General features: G+C 38.9%; 1 protein-coding gene and 1 long non-coding RNA gene across 2 annotated transcripts in view; one reads left to right on the top strand and one right to left on the bottom strand.

Annotated features, from left to right (window-relative positions):
• Positions 1-23,127, bottom strand: part of HDAC8 (histone deacetylase 8) — a 241,245-nt gene that overhangs the window by 142,977 nt on the left and 75,141 nt on the right. Inside the window, exons 5-7 of the mRNA XM_028523210.2 lie at positions 16,419-16,531; positions 12,288-12,365; positions 11,575-11,683 (exon numbers count right to left, since the gene is read on the bottom strand). Of these exons, the coding sequence (XP_028379011.1) occupies positions 11,575-11,683; positions 12,288-12,365; positions 16,419-16,531 (300 nt within the window). The remainder of the gene's footprint in view (positions 1-11,574; positions 11,684-12,287; positions 12,366-16,418; positions 16,532-23,127) is intronic.
• Positions 8,623-22,265, top strand: LOC118498373. Its single transcript, XR_004900874.1, has 3 exons — positions 8,623-8,757; positions 21,444-21,447; positions 21,755-22,265. It is a non-coding gene; the product is annotated as an uncharacterized LOC118498373 (long non-coding RNA).

The raw sequence follows: 23,127 nt of genomic DNA, 5'->3' as shown, positions 1-23,127 counted from the left end.
TCCCTTCTCCCCACCCCATTATTTCCCTTCCCCCTCCCCTCTGGCTAGTGTCAGTTTGTTCTTTATTTCAATGACTGTGGTCATATTTTGCTTGCTTGTTTGTTTTGTTAACCTATGAACCCCAATGTTCATTCTTTTTTTAGAATATTTTTATTTATTATTTTTAGAGAGAGGGGAAGGGAGGGAGAAAGAGAGGTAGAGAAACATCAATGTGTGGCTTCCTCTTGCACAGCCCCACCAGGGACTTGGACTGCAACCCAAGCATGTGCCCTTGACTGGGAATGGAACTGGGGACCCTTTCATTCACAGGCCGACAATCTACTGAGCCACATCAGCCAGGGCAGGTTCTTCTCATTCTGAAAGGCCAGAGGCCCTAGCAAGCAGGGTGTATATTATTTGGACAGGGCATAGGATAGGTCGAGAGGCAGGGTGGTTTGGAGAACTAAGCTTAAAAAAAAAAATTAAAGACTTAAAGAATATGAATCCTAAGGCTGGCTGTATTAATGACTATTTGATCAGGGGTAGGTCATTTCACTGTTCTGAAATTACTGAGACCTCTCCCATAGCACAGATCACAGTCTTCTCTGTGTCACATTACTTGGGCACATGTCTCAGCCATCCCCTTTGCAGCCTTCACAACATGGAGCTCAGGGAGAACATCGCATATGGAGTCAGACCAATTTGGATCCAGTACTTGCATAGCAACTTGGACAAATCACTTCACCTCTCTGAACCCTGGTTTCCTTCTCTGTAGAAGAAGAGTATTTTCTCCCTCACACAGTTATTGTGAGAATTAACTGATACGACATTTGCAGAAGTCTTCTAGCACCAGGCACATAGTAAGCACTCCCTAATGTTGAATGAATAAATGAATGGCCTTAAGTCAGGCCCTTGGAGCGCTGTGCTAATTCTCTCAGCTCACTAGGATACTGTTGAGCTCAGCATAGCAGACCATAGCCGTGACTTCCTGAATAGTACTCTAATGTTCCCCAAAGGCAGCGAGAAATCTCATAGTGTCACTGCCTGGTTATACTTGTTCTGGGAGTACAGTAATTCCTTTTCCAGTGCTGCCAATCTATTGCCTTTCACCAAACACAAACTTCACTTTAAGAAAGGGCAGAAATACAAGTGGCTTTCTATTAGATAGAGGTCGAGAGACTATATAATTAAAATGGAAATCTACTTCTCTGATTTCTTAGGCCAAAAATCAGACTGGAAGCCAAACATCTATTTGGCTTTTGCAGACCCTGGATAGTAATGCCCTTGGGGGGAAAGGGGAGAGCTGGAGTCATTCCAAACTGTAGTTGCAACATTTGTGTGTATATTTACTTTTTCTGCTTATGCTCTCTGCACTTCGTTTTTCTCCCTAAGCCTTGAAGAAGTCATGATTTACCCAGAGCACAGTTTAATACATACGGGTAGAGATACAGGCTTCTATCTCTGTTTCTCATTCCTTAATCATATTTCCTACACTCGCTAAATACCAGGTACATCTTCTTTTTCAGTTCAGTTGCTCTGATTTTCAAACTTATGTATACAATAACGATTTGTTAACAATAAACATGCCCCTAGCCCTTCCCTCGCCCTTACCCAGGAGGGCCTCCCTACGATTCAAAGCTGAAATCCTGCCATATAGTTAGCACCTGGTGCAGCTCATCAAAACATAATATCCTTTCCCAGATGATTGGAAATCTCTGCAATGCCGTCACACAATGAGGTGTGCAAGAAAGAGTTTGGGGATTGATTTTCATCATTAACTTGATATTGCATGGTTTTTGTGGGACTTAAAAAGAAATGCATTTTTATTACTTTTAAGTACTGCACATAGAGCAACTCCAACTCATCATATTTTAACAGTTATTTTTCTGGGGCAGGATGTATTTTAAACATGCCTACGTTAGAGTGTCTGGTGGATCATTTAGGATCAGTGTCCTGTTGCTTGATGAAATCCAGATCACTTCAATGAAATCCAGATGGGGAAACTGGGTCTCTGGCAATGGCTGCCAGATCTTCTCCATATGAAATCTCTCTGGTCTGTATGCAAATTCAAAACTCCATATCCTGGAAATCCCAAACCAATCAAGTGGCGCTCCGCGTCTTAGTTACTGGACTAAACACAGGGAAGCGATTCATTCTTCCCTGAGGAAATAAGCATTTCTTACATACATCTATCTTGGCACAAAAAAGGCTGGCTAAGCAAATTAATAGTGTAAACAGGATTGCACTGGGGAATGTTTGTCTTACTTAAGAGAATAAACTCTTTATGCACTTTTTGCACATTCACTTATATACAAATAATTGATATGCTAATTACAAATGATACGTAAAGCCTCTTCCTTGAGGTGCTTTTAGTCTACTTTGAATTACTAGCGTGTCCATTGCTTGAAAGTAATACAAATGCATTTAAAAATACTCCAGGATTCAGACTTGCTTTCCTCTAATTAGGCCGCGTTAGTGAGGCTTCTCTATATTTCAATAGGATAGATATCTTTCTACTGTTATCCCCAATATATTGAATACTTCTCCCAAACTTCACCTTCCTCTTCAGGATTTTCCCACCCGGAGTGGGCACACACAGATGCCTTCACCTGCACTCACTGTTCAGCGGCACCATCACAGTCTCCAGGCAAATGCACTGCTTTCAGTGCTTGGCACACATATACACCCTTTTACTTGTTAACTTGTTAGCTGGTTATTTGATATGGTTTTTTTTTTTGAAGAGTCTTTCCTTTGGTCCTTCTTTAAGGGCCAATGGGTTTGTCTCCAACAAAACTTAGCTTCCGGCCTTTTTGTCAGGTGACAGACACCGGCTTTTAACTTAATCTCTGTATAAGCCATATCAACAGAACATAAGGATGTAGCTCCTGAGGGCTAGGAGCTGCTGGGTGAATGGCAGTGTTAGGAGCAGTTATTAAAAGCTGGAACATGTGAAAGCAGAGCGTAGAGGGCAGTTTTCCTAGTCTAGACTGAAGGCACAGCGCAACCCTATGTTAAAGAGTGCACTTCTCAAAATTTCCTTTTATGAGCAAGGTCTTCCTGTCTCTGGATAATTTCAGAGCACGTTCTAGCATCAGAACCTATTCAACTGCTAGGAAAGAATTAGGTCACTTTCTCCAGGGGGCAGGGATCATTCAGCACTAAGAAGAGAGCAGCGAAGGCACACACTAGAGTGACAGAACAAACCCGTGGGATTTCAGGAGATTGTCCTCCTTGACTTAAAAGAGGAAAGAAATCACCTAGGAAGACTGTTTGCTGCACATAGGGGGGCTGTCATGGTGTCAGGGCTACTTGGTACAGGAGTTCAGGAACTTGTCATGAAAGACACTGGCCAAGAGGGGAAAAGAGGAATATAAGAACTGTCCTCCTAACCACCTGGATTTAAAGCTCAAAGCATCAGGTGAGGGGAAAAAACAGTTGTCCACTGCAACACTAACCAAGTACTAGAAACAGGCAGGGTGAGCTCACAGACAGTGCGTTCAGGACAATTCAGAAAATCAAGCACAGTATCTCCTCTCCGAATTATCCTATATTCTTAGGCGCTTAATGTTTGTTTGAATTTAATATTTTAAAAGACACATCAAACTGGGAACAATAAATGAATGGCCCACTTTGGCCTCCTTTCTACACGTGGCTAACATTAACAGTGAATTTAATTAGTGTCTGAATCACCCATGTTTCCAGAAACAATAGGCAGTTTGATATTTGCCATACCAAGTAGAGACAGGATTAAAGTTTATCCAATAGAACAAAAGCACTTGATACAAGTACTTGACACAGAGCTGAGTTCAAAGTACAAGCAAGGCTTATAAAATGACCTAGCAGTCTGTCACCTTTATCGCTGGCCCAGAGTGAGCTAGTGATGATCAAGGTGGTGCAGCTGTGACCTAACTGAAGTGAGGTAGAGGAATTTTGTAAAGAATTTTCACTAGCTTTTACATTGTGATGAAAATGGGGATGAAGATGGAAGGCTATATAATTATTTGTTCTCACATGCAAATTTCTAGAGAGTTCTTCCCTTCTTGTCAAATGAAGGGGAATTTTTAAAAATTGTATTGCTTAAGCCCTGGCTGGCGTAGCTCAGTGGATTGAGCGCGGGCTGGGAACCAAAGTGTCCCAGGTTCGATTCCCAGCCAGGGTACATGCCTGGGTTGCAGGCCATAACCCCCAGCAACTGCACATTGAAGTTTCTCTGTTTCTCTCTCTCTATCTCCCTCCCTTCCCTCTCTAAAAATAAATAAATAAAATCTTTTAAAAAATTGTATTGCTTAAAGTATTTATGTATAAATACGCATTTGTGTTGCTTTTGCCATATCACCAAGCCCCAAGGAGTAGGTTATAATTATTGGGTTCTCTTTCATTGAGGATGTATCTACCTGTTTCTAAAATTGACTGATAAGAAGTTGGGAGTCCCAAGTGGCAAATAAATTCTAGATGACATCAATATACTGAAAGAAAAACCCATCATCATTAAAACATCTCTTCTTTAAATATTAACATTGGAAGTCAATAGTGCAGAGAAACATTTCACTTAAATGTCCTTTAGAGATGTCCCTTGGTTCTCATTTTACTCCATTGGTATTAAATGGACAATTTATAGCATGGGTGGAAAAATCTCAATCCTCTACATAGATATGGCCTTCTGCCAGGACCAAGAAATGATATAAATTAGGTATACAGTTGCAAAACTGCATAACATCCAAAATCTTTGTCAATACTAGTCTAAAACAACACATGAAAGGATGTTAATTACATGAGATAACCTTTATAAAATGACATATGACACTATTCACTTTCTAAAGGAGGAAGGCAGGATTTTCTCCATTGAAAATAAAGGAAAAAGCAGATTTACAGAATGTCCATGCTTCCAAACTTTAAAACCTAAGACGTAAAATCTGGCAATATTTATTCTTGGTTTCTATCCATAAAATTACAAATTAAATCCTCAGGATTAAGATATTCGTTTGAGGGGCAAAAATCTAAATTGCACACCCACAAACATAAACAAAATGGATTATGTATACTACAGACTGTGTGGTTCATCTGCATAAACTTAAGTGGTTTCTTTTTTAGGGGTTTTTCTGCAATGCTCTGAGGTACAATTTTCCAAGAAGTCTTAGGATGGTATTTTCTCCTTGTGAAGAAATTTCATACTTGCGCATGACACCCTGGAGACAATGTGCCTAATGGTTAATAGGCAGAGAGCCATGTGTTCTAACTCTGGTTTTACCACTTAGTGGCTGTGCAACCTTAAGCAGCTTAACCTTTCCAAGCTCCCGTTTTCTCACTTGTAAGATAGAAATGAGAATACCTACCTTTGTAGGCGTTGCAGACTGTGTGTTACTATAAGCATCAAATAAATGTCTAGTGCTATTTCTGGCACAGGCAAGGGCTCCCTAGGGGCTAAACTCCAGGGTGCAAAGGCCTCATCTCTCTCATCCACAACCAGTGCCTAGGTACCGTGCTGGCGCAAAGCTGTCACAAAAGTTATATGCTTGGTAAATGAATGAATAAAACAGAGTCATTATACTTAAAGACACACCAATTCCCTCTGTTGTTGCATGGTAGCTGCTCCCCCCTTTATTCTTGTTAACTAATGTTTTAAAAATCCTAGGTGACTTAAGGTGCTTGATTCTTTTGTAGGAAGGTCAGCATGGCTTCAGGGAAGTCAATCTTGGCCCCAGACCCACAGGAATGGATCCTGTGCTTAAAACACCACTTACTTCTATTCCAGAGGCTACATCAGGGTCTAAGGAAAATTCTCATACAATAAACATAAGCTACAGAAGTATATACAAAAGTATTTGCTAGTCAGGGAACATGTATGAATGACCCATGGACATGGATACCAGTGTGGGAATTGACTGTGGGCTGGGCAGAGGAGGGCAACGGGCGAAAAATTGGGACAATTATACCATAAACAATAAAACAATTTTAAAGTAAAAAAGTAGTATTTGCAATGTGTTTTTTCTCTTCCTTGTTAGATAGCAGCAGCACTCAGTATAGATAGGCAAAGGAATTCCCCACAGGAATAAAAACTTAGGTTTAAATGAGTGCTTCCTTTAATGAGCTTGCTGTTGTCCTAGAGAACAGGTTCTTTCTGGATAGGCTATTCTGGTTAATCCAGGCACAGTAAAATTAAGGTTTGAAAAAAGCAGTTGAAGAGCTATAAAAATTATTTAAACTAGAAAAGTATAATATTTCTCTCATTAAAGGAGGTAAAAATAATACGTTGGGGTTTGGAGGTTTCGGTGTTTTTTGTTTGTTTGTTTGTTTGTTTGTTTGTACTTCTGGGATCTCTGAATTTTTCCCTTAGGCTGGTGCTGTTTGATGGGGAAAAAGGGTTTCTTCCCATTTTAAGTTATAGAACACAAGCTGTGGGATTCAAATAAAAGACCAAGGACCAAATACAGGTAGATTCTTATTTTAATAACTACTGTTATGAACCCTAGTTCCCTGGAATAAGATTATTCCCTTCGTTGGGCTGATAGCTCTCACCAGCAAAGTTTTGCATATGTGGATATAAAGACTGCTATTGAATGAGAAGTCCTGTTTAATAGAGCCTTTCATAGGTCCTATTCATTGAGAGGCCTGCTTAACAATGTGTTTTCATTTTGGTGAAATATTTATACAGTGTCTGTACTTAATTACCTCACAAAGTTGAATAGTTGAATATTCTTAATAAAATGTGAGGCATTTTTTCAAAATATTGAACCATCCACTTTAGTGTATTTTGAATCCATACACATTCTCAGTACCATACATGTATCTTTCCTATGAGATATATATTAATAATTGGACATTTAGTAAAAAATTGGCTCCTGGCTGTTAGGGCTATAAAACTATAGGTAGGATACAAATTAAGAAGTTTAAGCACAACTGATTTTCTTCTTCAAACTATGCACATACCAAAACAGTTCACAGTGAGTGAGTAGTTTGGTCATCCTGCCAGATTGCACATTCAGAGTGGTACCCTACTATTTATCAAAATGTCTCTTGAATCAGCAGCAAGGAAGCATTGGGTTGGTCAAAAAGTTTGTTTGTTTGTTTTTTCTGTATGATGGCTCCAGTAGTACTTAGTTGTCTTTAACTTCATTCAAAACACTCTTCTTAGATTGTATTGTGACAGCTGTTGCTTCAGTGTGCATTTAAAAAAAAAACTTATCAAAATTGGTGAATTTGTGTGTAGCCATTTTAATACTGAAGATGGAAGAAAATACACAACATTTTTGACATATTGTGCTTCATTATTTCAAGAAAGGTAAAAATGCAACTGAAATGCAAAGAAGATTTGTACACTGTATGGAAAAGGTGCTGTGAGTGACTGAATGTGTTTTGCAAAGTTCTGTAAAGTTTTGTGCCAGAGATTTCTCGCTGCATGATGGTCCTTGGTTGGGTAGACCAGTTGAGGTTGATAGCAATCTAATCAAGACATTAATCTAGAACAATCGTTACACCAAGCGGGAGATAGCCCACACACTCAGAATATCCAAATCAATGAAGTTGTTGGTGAAAATTTAAAATGTGCCTTTTATTTTATGGAAAAAGCTAAATGGACTTTTTAGCAAACACAATACTTGTCATTGTCCTCTCCCACAGTCCTTAGTTATAAACACAGCCAAAGGCATCAACACAGCTGTTTTAGGTGATAGCTTAACCATTAAGACTATCTGGCACCACATTTAAACACAATTACAGAACAAACAGGTTAAACATAAGTAAAGTAGTATTTCCTCCTTCAGATAACACAGCTTGAGACATAGCTAACCCTCCCTTTACCAAAATAGCCTTCCTCTGCCATCAAACTTTGTGTGTATATGTATATGAGGCTGAGGTGGGGTGTGGGCTTCCGTGTAAACCAAGAATATAATATACCTCTGTCTTCTCTATACTGGGGCCATAGCTTCTATTTGAAGGAGGAGATGTGCTTTGAAGAACAATGTTGATGTTCCTTTAGGCTAGTTGAAACAGGGTTCTACTTGTAATACCAACTCTAGTAGCTCGCATGGAAACTATGGGAAGCTCTGGGGAATCAGTGACCCTGACCTTTCTAAATCAGTGTGGAACGACACAGGAAGCTCCGACTGTGAAATTGTCTTTTACATAAAATGGAACCCAAGGTCTTTTGTTGTTCAAAACGTTCCTGTAAGGATTTCATATCTGGCCCATTAAAAAAGAAATCTAAAGCCATTTTAAAAATAAAGACAGTATTGTGTTGGCCAAAGAGTCTGTTTAGTTTTTTTCATAAAAGAGTAAAAAGCACATTTTTCATTTTCACCAATAACTTTATTGATTTGGATAGTTTGAGTACGTCAGCTATCTCTCCCTATTGGCTTTTAGTTGGTAGAAGCCAGGGGTGCTGCTAAACATCTTCCAATGCATAAGACTGCCCCCCAGCAACGTATTTGACTAAAATGTCAAGAAACTTTGCAAACCACTTCAACACGTTTGATCAGTCACAGCACCTTCTCTACACACTGCACAAATCTTTTCTTATGTTTACATTGAGTTTTTACCTTTCTTGAAGTAATAAAGCATAATATGCCGAAAATGTTGCATACATTCTTCCATTTTCAATATTAAAATGGCTGTAAAATATTTACCAATTTTGAGAAGGTTTTTTTTTTAAATGCATGCTGATATGACAGCCGTCCCAATACAATCTAAGAAAAGTGTTTTGAATGAAGTTAAAGACAATGAAGCGCTACTAGAGCCATTGTATGGAAAAAAACTTAACGAACTGTTTGGCCAACACAGTATGTTCAACTTTAAGATGAAACCATTAAGATCCTGCCTGACTAGCTAGCAAAGTCAAAAAAGGCTATAGCAGAGGAAAAACTTTGAGGGAAAGCAGGAAGGGAGGGAAGGAGGAAGGGAAGAAAGGAGGGAGAAAAGGAAGAAGGGAGAGAAAAAGCGCTCATGAATCCCAAGGGGAGAGGCAGTTACAATAAGTAAAGTAGAAATTGAGTGCCAAACAAAAACCAGAGCATCTTGTAAGTGAACAAGTAATAAAGAAGTCCTTTATTTATCTCAGGAAAGGAGTGATCTAAAAATCCAGTGGGTTCATGGAACAAAAGGGATGAAAAGAAGACAGCAGATATGGTAAAAGACTTATTTTTACACAAGTAAGCCATTCCTATGTCTGCTGTATCTGAGTAGGCAGATGGGTCAGGGGTCATAATGGCAAATGTGCAAGAGACTCTGGTTCCAAACAAAAATCTAGGAGTAGTTACAAGTGTAATGACTGAAACGAAGTGATATAGTTAGGAGGGTTCACCCTCTGCAAAACTATTTAGTTTGCAAAGATTATTGTTTTTGTTTCCCTTCCCCTGTGCTGCTGCTGTCACCCAATTCCTGCTCCTCTGAATGCCCAGGGTACTCCAGCTCTAACCCTTTCAAATTCTGCTGTCAAGAAAAGCACTGTGAGAATCATACATCTAATGGTAGAGAGTGGGTGAGGAGGAAAAGTTGTGGCAAAACTCCATTTGAAGGTCTATTTCTAATTGTCGAGTAAAAGTATGTTTCCTGTTAAAGGAATTTCAGATATTAGACCAACAGATGGGAGAGATGTTTGGGTCAGGAAGCCTCCCTGGCACCCTTGGAATCAGAGGTGCCTTCACATAACACCCTGACCAGACTTGACTTCTGAAAGAAATCAAAGGGAAAAATTATTGTACCTCTAATGAAAACCTGGAACCTGTTATCCTGGATGGTCACTGTGCAGATTGCTGGTGTGGCTCCGCAGGCAAAAGGGGCCCTGGGAACTATAAACTGATGAGTGTCTGGTACTTTAGTAGGCAAGCTGGAAGATTCTTTAATAAATGCTGGCCTCCTGTAGACTGGGGTGGGGGCAGTAATGGGGTTTCTGGAAGGAGAGATCATGTGTGATCTCCCATGGATCTTTTCCTTGGGGCTACACTCACTTTTACAAGGCTTCTAATTAATTTTGATACCAACGCTATTTTTAAACATGACCTCTCAGGGAATTTAAAATATTTTTTTATATACTAGGAACTAGTTTAGAGAGAGAAAAAGAGAAAATGTAGGGAAGAAACAGACATTTCTGTGACTGCAAAAGGTTAAATAGTAGACTTCCTTGGGGGGTAGGCACTGGGAAAACCTCAAGTCTATAGAAGATTCTCAGCCGTTTCCAGACAGTGAAGTGCCAAGGTGATGGGGGCTAAAGGAAGGTCTCAGGCACTTTTATAATTGGCAGGTGAGCTTCAATAGGGGCACGTGTAAGGTAATCCATGGGGGGGGCAGATAGTATAAACTACACTTGCAGGATAATGGGTGCTGACCTTTCAATGAAGGCTCAGGAAAGAACTCTGGGAAACCTTATGTACAGAGCACTGAAGAGAACAACCTAGTTTCCTGTTATGGGGGAAAAAAGGTAGCAAAATTTTGGGCACTGTCAAGAAGGGGATTAAGAGAAAAACAACGTAATTCTTTTACTCAGAACCACAAGACATCTTTATCAGTAAAGTCAAATAAGCGGCTCTGATTGGCACATCTCAAGAATAGGACAGAGCCTAAGGCAAACATGAAGGGCAATTAAAGCCATCAATGGCAGGCTCTAAAAACAAAAAGGCCTTTTCAGTCTGACAATATAGAGGTAGCCAGTGACCTGATCAAAATTATAAAGAGGCTATAGCTAAGAGGCACCTTTGAAACATAAAGGTTTTTTAAAAAAGATTTTCATTTATTTTTAGAGAGAGGGGAAGGGAAGGAGGAAGAGAGGGAGAGAAACATCAATTGGTTGTCTCTTGCACGCCCCCTACTGGGGACCTGGCCCACAACCCAAGCATGTGCCCTGACTGGGAATTGATTCGCTGCCTTTCACTTTGCAGGATGATGCCCAACCCACTGAGACACACCAGCCAGGGCAAAACAAAGTTAAAAAAATTTTAATACTTCTCCTTTGTTTATACAACTGCCAGTGATGATGACCAGTGCAGGCTTCTTTGGGAAGTCCTTGTTTCTCTCAGAGGTTGGGAGAAGTCTGGGCTGAGTGGGGGAAGGATCAAAAGCTCCTCAATTGCATCACTTACCTTCAGTAACGTTCACTTGCTGATTTCTAGTCAGACTCACTTGCTCTACTGCCAATGTCAGCAGTGAATTTATACCTGAACAATCTCAATATCTATCAATATGAGTACAGTCCTCCCCCCATTCTGTAGGGCTTTTCAGAACAAACTGTTTGCCTATGGTTGCTGTGGCTGTAATTTAATACAATAACCATAGTGTAAAAAGAACAGATTTCTGACCCCAGTTGTAACACAACAGATAGAACTTTAGAATGTATTAAATGTAATGTATAAAGAACTCTCTAATATTCACACTAGTGGACAGAATCACATCTCCATAACAGAAAACCATAAAGGCTCTCCCAAACAGATGGTTACCTGATCAAATAAGCATAACATTGCCTATGGATAGTGTACAAAAGCTATGTAAGTAGACAGTACCTTTCCCCCCACAAACTGTTCTTTGAAAACAAGAATTCTGTGAGACTGTGGCCATTTCCTCTTACAGAATTGTAATCCACCTGTTACTGATTCAGCATCACTGCCATACCTTTCACAAATGTGGTAATACTTCTCATCCTGTATGCCATCTTGAATGGGTACATTGACACTGTAGTACCGTCCCTTCCCTAGGCCAACATCAGACACATCACCTGTTCCTGTAGAAGAGAGGGGCACCAAGACCAGTTTTAAGAACATGAGAATGAGAAAACTTGAAGGATTCTCCGATAGGAATTCAGAAGACCAAGGGCCAATTAGGAGCACCATCCTGTGATGGTTTCTAAGGGAGTGAAATGAAGAAAATCAGATGGGGAAGTGACTGTAGGAAACAATGTTGGGGAAGCAGAAAAATGACAAGAAAATGGAAAAACCTTAGATTCCATCTGTCTGGGGAAAAAAAGAGATTAACTCCTGTGTTTGACTTTCCATATATAGTAACTGAAGTTGATATAATATGAATATATCTTGGCAGTTGTCAGGGTTTGGGGAGTTACACAGGGTATCTGATGTAAGTGTACAGTAAGTGTAAGTGAGCTATTTATTAAAGTCATCTGGACTAGTCACAGGTCCATAAAAGTCATCGGGAATAAGAAGCAGCATCATATTCCTCTTATTGTCACCTGAAACGATCTTCGTTAAAATTTTTGCATAAATAGTACCAATAAGGTACTAATAGCATCCAAATAGTAAGATATAAGAAATATATAGACCGACTGTAGTATTTATTCCTCAAATGTAACACTGCACACACAGAGCACTTACCTGGGAAAAATCCTGGGGAAAATTTGTGCAGAGACACCGTCATGACGGTGGAGGTGAAACTGAAGGCATCTTCTACACCTACCAGAGAAAGGAACAGAAGAATCATTTCATGTGTGCAACTGCTTTCTTCAACAACTGAAACTTTAGAAAGCAGCTGTGGGAAGGAAGAGAGACAAGAAGGTAGCAATAATAAAGCTAACATGGTGAGGAACGAAGTAACAAAATCCTCTGGTCTTTGATGTCTGTCATTACAGGATGTGGTTCCATTTCAAATTCATGGCAAGTTAAAACTGGACTTCCCCTTTCCAAGCAGTGGGATGTCCAGGCTGTCTTAGAAGACCTGTTCAAAAAGGTAGGGAAGGGCTTGAGCTCAGAACTGAGGCACTATCAACAGAGCTGAATAGGGAAACTGGCACTATCTTGGAAGTTGTATGTTTTGTTTTGTTTCTGTGGTTCGAGTTAAATTATTGGGATTTCCTACAAAATAAGTACGATGTGGCAACCCTCTAAAAAACCTGACCAATACCAACACAAGGCCTTATAAAGTGAACACTCAATTGTAAATTGCCTCTCACTATGACACAGATTTGGTTATAAATGCAGTTCTCCCAAAGTGTGTACTAACTTACAGTACATCTTTCTGGCTAAAACACAGAAGGCTGAAAGTAGCCCTGGCCTTGTTCCTTAATAGCAGTTTGGAAATCAATTGGAGCAGGGGGAAGCTTCTCTAGAAAGGAGTCTCCTTTCCATTTAAACGAAGTCACAAAATGAAGAGAGGCCTGGGAGATAGAAGATGTAACTGTTATAAGCCACTACTTATTCAGATAAACACGCTGCCTACCTCCACACCTTTCTTCCCTGAATCACATATTATCAGATAATCCCTCTGTAAAATGGAAGGACTATTATTAGCAAATTCATGCACTATACTCTTTGATACTTTAAATAAAGAAATTGTCTCTGTGTTTACTTAACGCATTCAGTCTTCATTAGAGGCTGACAGTGACCTTAAAAAAATATTAACTCTATTTGTATATCACAAGTATGTTTGAATTTCCCAAGCCTTATGTTCTGCCCTAGGGAGGCAGTTAGAATCAGTTAAAGGCTCCAGGCACAAAGCATTAAGTAAACAAAATAAAACAAAACAAAATAAATTAAAATAGCATTTTAACTTAGCAACTGAAGTATAATTATTTATACTTCCAGAAAATCCCGATTATTTATCCATCCAGAAAGGTGGTACCAATTTACACTTCTACCAGTGGGGTCAGAGAGTTCCCATTTTTCACACCCCGACTAGCACTGGGTGTTATTATTCTTTTTAATCTTTCGCAGAACGAATGGTCTTGTTCTAATTTGCATTTCTTTTAGTATTAGGGCCTTGGGCATTTTTTCATATGTTCAGTAGTCATTTGTATCTCTTCTCACAGGAAATGCCATTAGGCATTGTTAGAAAACTTGTACTTCTCATTGACAGATCAGTGGAGGGGATGGGGCTAGGAGTGAATGAGAAGAGTGGTAGGTAGTAGACAAAAGAAGGTGAGGACAGGTAGGAGTGCTAGTGAAGCCATCACAGAATGCTAGTTATGGAATCATGGGAGGATTTAAAATAAGCCGAATGTGTAAGAATTTGGAGGTGGGGCAGGGGTCACTGGAAGGGAGGTGCTGAAGAGGGGAAATAAACTGAAATGAAACACACCATAAAAGTGGGCTAAAACAGGAAACCCTAAATGGTGTAGAAATAACATTGCAAATGGAAAAAACGGTTTCAGGTGACAGTCTTGTTTCATTCTTACATGGTTCAATGGAGTTGATGGCTATTCTTAAACTCTCATGCTAATAGTTTGAATTTCATAATCATTCATTCATTCAACAAATATTTCACGGAACCTCTACTACAATGTTTGCATAGTTGTTTGTTCAAGTCATTGTTCACAACAGAAAAAAGTAAACTACTTGATATGTTTTGGAGAAAATGAAAGTTTCTATGAGAGAAGAAGACATAGACGAATTACAGAATTAACAATATAAGACTAACTAATTAAATATTAAATCAGCAATATAAATGATGCAGTTGAGCAGGGGAGAGGACACGGGCTACAGTGGTCAGGGCAGATCTGCTACTGTTGGAACTTGAGCTTCTGAGTAGAACTTGGAGATGCAAAAGGGGAGGAGAAAACAAAACTAAGTTAGGAAAAACTGATGCCAAATCAGGGAGGCAGACACAGTGAGACACGTTCAGTGATCATTGAGTAGCCTGGACAGCAAATTGTGAGAGAGAAGGCTGGAGAGAGGAGGTGAGGCCACTTTGAGGCAGGCCTCGAAAGACAGGGTGAAGAGTATAGACTTGACCGTGAAGAGCACTGTTTTTCCAAGTGTGGCCTATGGAACAACTGGAGTGTTGTTAAAATGTGGATTCCCAGGTTCCATACCAGACCCACTAAATCTGAGTATCTGGCGAATGTGGGCCACAAATCTGCATTTTAACACCAGCTTCCCCACGTCATCATGATAGACATTTGAGCTTGAGAACCATTGCTATAGGCCAGGCGCTAGCAAACCAAGTGGCCACATAGTTAATATTGGGTTGGCCAAAAAGTCCGTTTACTCTTTTCTGTAAAATAAAGGATACCTTTTCCATTTTCACCAATAACTGTATTGATTTGGATATTTTGAGGATATTGGCTGTCTCCCATGTGCTATAACATTGATTGGTCTCAATGAATGTTTCAATTTGTTCACCAGCAACTTCAACTGATCTACCCGACAGTGGAGCATCGTCCAGCAAGAAAATCTCCAGTACAAAACTTTGCAAACCACTTTTGACATGTTTGTCAGTCACAGCGCCTTCTCCATACACTGAACACATCTTTTTTTGCATTTCAGTTGTGTTTTTACCTTTCTTGAAATAACAAAGTACAGTATGTTGAAAATGTGTATTTTCTTCCATCTTCAGTATTACAATGGCTACACACAAATTCACCAATTTTGTAAGTTTTTTTAAATGCACACTGATATGACAGCTGTCACAGTACAATCTAACAAAATTGTTTCAAATAACATTAAAGATCGCTAAGTGCCACTGAGACATCTTACAGAAACAAACAAACAAACAAACTTTTTGGCCAACACAATATTTTAGGCTTTCCAAACTACATGGCCTCTGTCGCATTTTTCCCCTTTACAACCTTGTAAAAAATGTAAAAAAAAAATCATTCTTACCTCATTGGTCATGCAAAAACAAGCCATGGGCCAAATGTTATCCCTGTTATAGGTGACAAGGAGCCTCTGAAGGTTTTTGAGCAAGGCAGTATTTTGCTTTGGCTGAGTATTTAGATATTCAGTGGACATTGTTCTCAAAGTAGTATGTTGCTTGTTTTAACCCTTCCCTCTTTCTCTGTTACCTTTAATATGCTGTCATCATTGCATGGTAGCACCCACCTGGGTGAACTCCCTGGAGAGGTTTCTCCCACAAAAAAATTTTTTTTCCTATTGTAGATGGCAAGCACATAGGAAGGCTGGGTACATCCTTTCAATGAAGTGTTCTAAGAGGAAATTAATGAAGTTCAGGCAAATAGTTAAAGATTCTGCTGCTATTAAAAGTTAGAGAAGATGCCCTGGGTTTGTTTCTGCAGGACTACATATTTTAGCAATACAAAGAAAGTGGCAGAGATTTCGATTGCTATGTGAGATGGTATCCCCATTGGTGAAAACTTTGAGATGTTTCATCATGCACCCATTCTGATCTTGTCAGAAGCATCAAGACTGTCAGCTCAAACTGCAGATTTCACTGAGAACATAGGGGAGTGGCCTGAGGGATGTTACTGAGCATTGGAGTAAATACTATGTCAGATTTCCACTTCTTAACATTCTCTTCTGGAAAGCTTTGCTACTGGAGGAGAGAACAGGAGAAATTACAGGAACCTGGTATTTTAAACACAGCAGCTTCATCAGCAAAGGAGGAATTGCATTAGTTAGAAGAATCTGTACTCTTACCTATTTAAGGATTCTCAATTAGGAAAATTTCAATTGCAACAGGTACTTCTCCTTTTACCAGCTGCCTAGAAGCAACTGTGCTGATAAAAACTTGTTGTCCTAGCAGCGAAGCACCCTTGAAAGTGAAGGGCTTACCATCTCCATGGTGCAGATCCAAATCCACGTAGAGAATACGGTCAAATTTCCGTCGCAATCGTAATATTCCCAGGACAACATCATTGAGATAACAAAAACCAGATGCTTCATCTCTGCAAGAAAATAAGTTGCTACAGCCAACAGCCAAAAGCAATCCAAGGGAGTCTTTACAGCCAAGGATCTAGCCCTTGAGATCTATTCCCTTACAATTCCCCCTTCTTTTTAGAAAAACAAAAATCTATCTACAAAGACTGTAGAGTAAATGCCTCAGAATGATCAGGGAATAAAGTGTTTTGGTAAGCTAAATATTCAGGTTGATTGGCAACATTTTCCATTCACAATCCCAGATTTTCAAATAGTTAGAATATTATAATTATATTCAGCAAAACAACCTTTCTCCAATTATTCAGGAATCATTAAAAACTTGTAGTACCCTGGAGTCATCATAATGAACACTGATTATCACTTACAGGACTTTAAGAAAGCTAGACTCTAGAGGGGGCCTTAAAGACAATCTTGCTCAGCCAGATGTAGAAGATGTTGGAGATTGAATTCTCTGTACTGGTTCTATGATATAATCTAAAATTGGTGTTTGATTTTTTTTTTTGAGTAAGTCTTGGCAGTTCTTGCTCATAAAAGCTAAATGTAAAATGTATGAACATATAGCCTCCTGGGCAGCACAATGTGGTTACCTTTCTGTAAATGTAATTATTACAATGGAGACTGAAGCAGCCTCTTCTAAATTTATTTTGTTTCCTCCACTAAAATTGTCTTCATTGACTATACTGGTGCCCTTTCACTTTTTTGCTATATCATGTTACGTTAACTTCTTGTGAACATTATTAACCTACTCTCTTATCATGCTGCCATGAATCCTGTTGAGTATATACAGATCATTTTTATCACCAAAAGTATACTGTGATTTATTTTCATTGCCTCATTTCAAATGTTTCAGTTTCTTTTGCTTCTACTGACTTCAAATATCCAACCCATTCCCCCCCCAACCCCGCCAATTTCTCCCTATTTTACTTGTAACAGAATTCTAGGCATGAGCATCATTTAAAACGGCATCTTTAGTACTATAAGATTGTTAGCTTTTTCTGGCGCCTCCTTACACAATACATAAACGTCATGAAATCTCTTCTAGTATAACGTTTCATATTCTGAACAATGCCCTGTTTCACAGGCTGAATCAATGAGACAGATATATTGGTGAGCAGGAAGTTGGTAAAAAATATCACTAGACATTGATTTTACACATAAAGGTGAACTCAGCAATCATCTACCAAAAGAATAGCTTGGCCTTAGGTGTACAACCAGGAAGAAACCAGTTAGAGAAAAATATTTGTTCATCCATGAATTTTCTGTAAGTAAGAGTTAAATATGTGATTTTGAAAGTTCTTGGATGCTATGTTCCAATTCTGAAAAGCTCACATTTTATAAGTCTACTGTCTTAGCACATCAAAAAGAAATAATTTATCTTCCTACTGAACATCAATAACTTTCGTGTGGGTGGAATGGAATATTAAGTGTTAGGCAAAAAGAGGAGGGAGATGAGGAGGAGGAGAAATAGATATCATTACAAGACATATTTCCTTCCCTCACAGAACCTATAATTAAATTATGGAGATAAGTCATAAGCATAGAAAAACAAAACAAAACAAAAAGAACACAAAAGGCAAACAGAAGTAATATGGCATGTAAAGAACACAGAGAAATTCTATAGGCAAAATTGACAAAGCAGAGTGATCTCATTACAGTAGTAAACTTTTATAAGAGTTCTAGCAATCTAGAAATCATGCACCTAGAAATCAGCAATGGTTAAGAAGCCCCTCGCCCCTTAGTGTTCTGAGAGTTGTTAACTGCAAAGGACCACATTGCCCTGGCATACATATTCCAAGGGAAGAACCATCTTCATGCTTCCTCAGGACTCCCATAAGACTTATGGATGACTTCTTTGTTTACCTGCCTTTATAAAACTCCTGGATCCTTTCCTTTTCTTTGAGATGCTCCTAATTAATGAACATTCTCCCTATGGCAATAGCCTGAATAATGATGATGATGATGTCTGGAATTTAGAAAGGTCTTTGTGTGTAGTATTTTCCTAATATTTTCTTAAATGAGCTCAGTTCTCATTGATTTAAAGAAATAAATAGCCCTGACTGTGTAGCTCAGTTGGTTATAGTGTCATCCCAATATGCCACGGTTGTGGGTTTGATCCTGGTAGGGCACAAACAAGAATCAACAAATGAATGCATAGATAAGTGGAACAAGAAATCAATGTTTCTTTCTCACTCTCTTCTTCTTCTTTTTCTAAAGGTAATAAATTAAAAATTAATTAGATAACTAAATAAGTGCTTAGCTAAACAGAATATTCCTAAAATTCTCAGAAAATAAGTAAATTGAACTTTTAAGACTTAACGTGCCAAAAAAGTATTCCTATAAAGCAAACTCAGAGTCGTCACAAGAATGGTGGTGTGAGAGGTGCCCCTTATAGTTTAACAAGTTTCACAGCTATAATTGAACAAAGGATTCCCTGTTCTACACACAAACACATCTGAGAGATCCGTGCATTAAAACATCTGACGTGGGTGATGGGTGAGTCTGAGTGAGCAGGAGAGGAGGGAAGGGAGGAAGAGCTAAGAGGGGTGCTACTTGTGTAGCTTGGAGCCCTCTCTGGGTCTTGGGAGAGGGGAGGAGTCAGGTTGCCCCTGAAACTCACTTTATCCCAGAGCTGCAGAGAAATACAGTGAGCGTTCCTGCAGGAGCAGTCAGTAAGCGCTGTGGATGAACCCAGTGACCTGGGCAGAAACAGAACACAGAGGTGTGGCCAAGGTAGTCTAGGGGCTGCCATTACCAGGCACTAAAACAAACCCATAGAGCCTGACCCTCTTCCCTCACCTTCCCAGAACTCCCCTCTCATCCCCTTCCCAGAGCTACCAGCAGGGCCTAGAGGGGTGGCAGTCAGTTCCAGGCTATAGAGCACATTATCTGCAGCCTGATAACTAGAGAGGCAGAAGTATTTTTCCCCAAGTTGCAGCGGGGCACACTGTGGCTAATCCCAGTGGCAGGGGTGAAAATACAGAGATGAGGCTGCTGAGGTCTGGCATTTACCACTACTGAGAGGAGAACAAAGCCACAAAGGAACCAGCTGGCCTCTCCCAGCTCATCCCACCCCCACCCAATTTGGCTGCATTGCTGGCAGTGTCTGCTGCAGGGTCTCACAGGTTCAGAGCCCCATTGCCCACTACATTCCCCCACAGGCGTGTTGCCCTGAGACTGAGGTGACCTGGTCACAGAGGAGACACCCACATCCCCAGGGAATACAAGGCATTTTCCACTACCCTAAAGGGATCTCTAAAGAGATCCAGTGCAAGAGAAAGTATGAAACTTGCACTTTAGAGCCACCTACTGGAAGTGAAAAGAAAGACTTCCTATCAACCTAAAAAGTAGAAAAATGCTACTCTTTAAATTTAAAAAAAAAAGAGCAGATTTCATTTTCATAGATGCTTAGGCAGAGAAATAATCCATCAAATTCCATGAATAAGCAAGGTAATGAGGCAGTTCAGAAAGAAAATAAAAAATCTCTAGAAAATAAACTTAAAGACATGAAAATATGTGATTTAAATGACAGAAAATTCAAGATTGCAGTTTTGAAAAAACTCAACAAGATACAAGAAAACACAAATGACAGTTTAATGAACTCAGAAGTAAAAATCAATGAACAAAAGGAGTACATTCCCAATGAAACTCAAACATTAAAAATGGACCAAACAAATTCTGGAGGTAAAGAACTCAATAAAAGAGATGAAGAATGAACTAGTGAACTTAGGAGGTAGAGATGACCAGATGGAGTTCCATTTGTTTATTTTTGCCTTTTTTTCCCTTGCCCATGGCAATTAGCATAAAAAAATACTGCTACCAGAGAAGTCTGAGATTTTAGTGCTTATGTTCTCTTCTAGATTTTCATGGCTTTGTGGTCTTTTTTCCATTTTGACTTTATTCTTGTGTATACTGCAAGAAGGTGGTCTAGTTTCATTTTTTTTGCATGTATCTGTCCAATTTTCCCAGCACCATTTATTGAAGAGACTATCTTTATCCCATTTAATTTTCTTGCCTCCCCTGTCATGTATTAATTGACAGCATAGGTGTGGGTTGATTTCTGGGTTCTCTGCTCTATTCCATTGATCTATATGCCTATTCTTATGCCAGTACCAGGGTCTTTTGCTTACAATGGTCTTCTAGAATAGCTTGATATCAGGTAATGTGATACCTCCAACTTTGTGCTAGTTTCTCAAGATTACTGAGGCTATTCGGGGTCTTTTTGGTTCCCTATAGATTTTTGGATTATTTGTTCTAGTTCTGTGAAATACGTCATTGGTATCTTGATAGTAGTTGCGATGAATCTGTAGATTGCTTTTGGTAGTATGGACATTTTAATTATGTTAATTCTTGTTATCAATTAACACAGTGTATGCTTGAACTTATTTGTATTTTCCTCAACTTCTTTCTTCAGTATCCTATAATTTTCCACGTACAGGTCTTTTACCTGTTTGGTTAAAATTATTCCTAGGTATCTTATTTTGTTTTTGCTGCTGTAATAGTAAAAGGGATTATTTTCTTAATTTCTCTTTCTGATAGTTCATTATTAGTGTATAAAATGCCACTGATTTCTGAATATTAATTTTGTTTTGGACTACTTCACTGAATTCATTTATCAGTTCTATTAGTTTTTTGGTGGAGTCTTTAGGGTTTTCTATATACAGTCTCATGTCATGTAAGAATGACCATTATTTATTCCTTTCCCATCTGGATGCTTTTTATATCTTTTTCTTGTCTGATTGCTGTGGCTAGAACTTCCAATACCATGTTAAATAAGAGTGGTGAAAGAGAGCATCCTTGTTTTGTTCCTGATCTTAAGGGAAATGTTTTTAGTTTTTGCCCATTGAGTATGATGTTGGCTATGAGTTTTTCATATATGGCCTTTATTATGTTGAGGGATTTTCCCTGTATTTCCATGTTCAGAAGTGTTTTTTTTTTTATCATAAATAGGTGCTGGATCTTATCAAATGTTTTTCTGCATCTATTGATATGATCGTGTGATTTTTATCCTTCATTTGGTTTATGCAATGTATCACATTCATTGAATTGCTAATATTGTACTAATGTTGCATCCCAGGAATAAATTCCACTTGATTTTGGTGTATGATCTTTTCTATGTATTGCTGGATCTGGTTTGCTAATATTTTGATGAGAATTTTAGCATCTATGTTCATCAGAGATATTGGCCTATAATTTTCTTTCTTTGTAGTATCTTTATGTGGTTTTGGAATTAGAATAATGCTGACCTAGTAAAATGAGCTTGGGAGCCTATCTTCCTCTTGAATTTTTGGGGACTAGTTTGAGAAGGAGAGGCATTAGTTCTTCTTTGAGTATTTGGTAAAAGTCTCCTGTGAACCCATCCAGTCCAGGACTATTGTTTGCTGGGAGTTTTTTTTTTTTTTCATTATTATTACTGCTTCAATTTCACTAGTTGTATTGTTCTATTCAGATTTTCTGATTCTTTCTGATTCAGTTGTGGAAGACTGTATATTTCTAGGAATTTATCCATTTCACTGAGGTCATCTAATTTGTTGGCACACGAGATCTGTCCGTAAGGTATCCAGCCATGCAATGTGAAAAAATAGAGACATTTATTGAAGAAGATACAAGATACAAAAAAAAAAAACATTGTACACAGGAAAATGACACCTCAGTCCACTTCAAAGTATGCATCTTGGGACTTCAGACTGTTCCCCCAATCCCTATCAGCTGCCCCGTTGTATTTTCCTGAATTTCATTGACAGTCTGAAATCTCTTTCCCTTTCAAAGGTGATTTTACTTTTGAGAAAAGCCAGAATTTGCAGGTTGCCAAATCTGGGCTGCAGGGGGCTGAGTCACCTGGGTGATTTGATTTTGCACCAAAAAAACTCTGCAGGAGATGTGATGCATGAGTAGGCACATTCTCATGATGAAGCTGCCAATCACCGGTTGCCCATAGCTGCAGCCTTCTGAATCATCCAAATAGTGCCTGCAGAGGAATGTTCAAGTTTAATGCAAACTTTGATGCAGATTCATTGCTCTACTTGCTCAGTCATTTTGAATGTGATGGCCACACAGTACACATGCAAATTCAATGGCGTCTACGGCCCCCACTGACAGTGAAGTCATCATTGTTCACACATGAGCATCCCAGTCCACTCTTCTTGGCTGCCAGGTTACATTGAGGTTGTGCAAACCATTCTCATTATATTAACAATGGCTGGACTTTTCCCAGACAGACCTCGTATAGTTGTCCACAGTATTATCTTACAATACTTTGAGTTTCTTCGGTGCCATTTGTAACTTCTTTTCTTTCATTTTTTATTTTATTTATTTTGGTCCTCTCTCTTTATTTCTTGATGAGTCTGATTAAAGGTGTATCAATTTTGTTTTTCTTTCAAAGAACCAGCTCTTGGTTTCATTGATCTTTTGTATCTGTTTTTTTTTAGTGTTTATGTCATTTATTTCCACTCTAATCTTTATTATTTCTTTCTTTCTATTTACTCCTTGATTTGTTTATTATTCTCTTCTAGTTCTTTTAGGTTTAGGGTAAGATTGTTTATTTGAGATGTTTCTTAATTCTTGAGGTAGGCCTGTAATGCTATAAATTTCTCTTTTGGGACTGATT

This window comes from Phyllostomus discolor, chromosome X (genome assembly GCF_004126475.2).
Source record: "Phyllostomus discolor isolate MPI-MPIP mPhyDis1 chromosome X, mPhyDis1.pri.v3, whole genome shotgun sequence".
Classification (NCBI taxonomy): domain Eukaryota; kingdom Metazoa; phylum Chordata; class Mammalia; order Chiroptera; family Phyllostomidae; genus Phyllostomus; species Phyllostomus discolor.
This window is presented reverse-complemented; position numbering and strand designations above follow the sequence as displayed.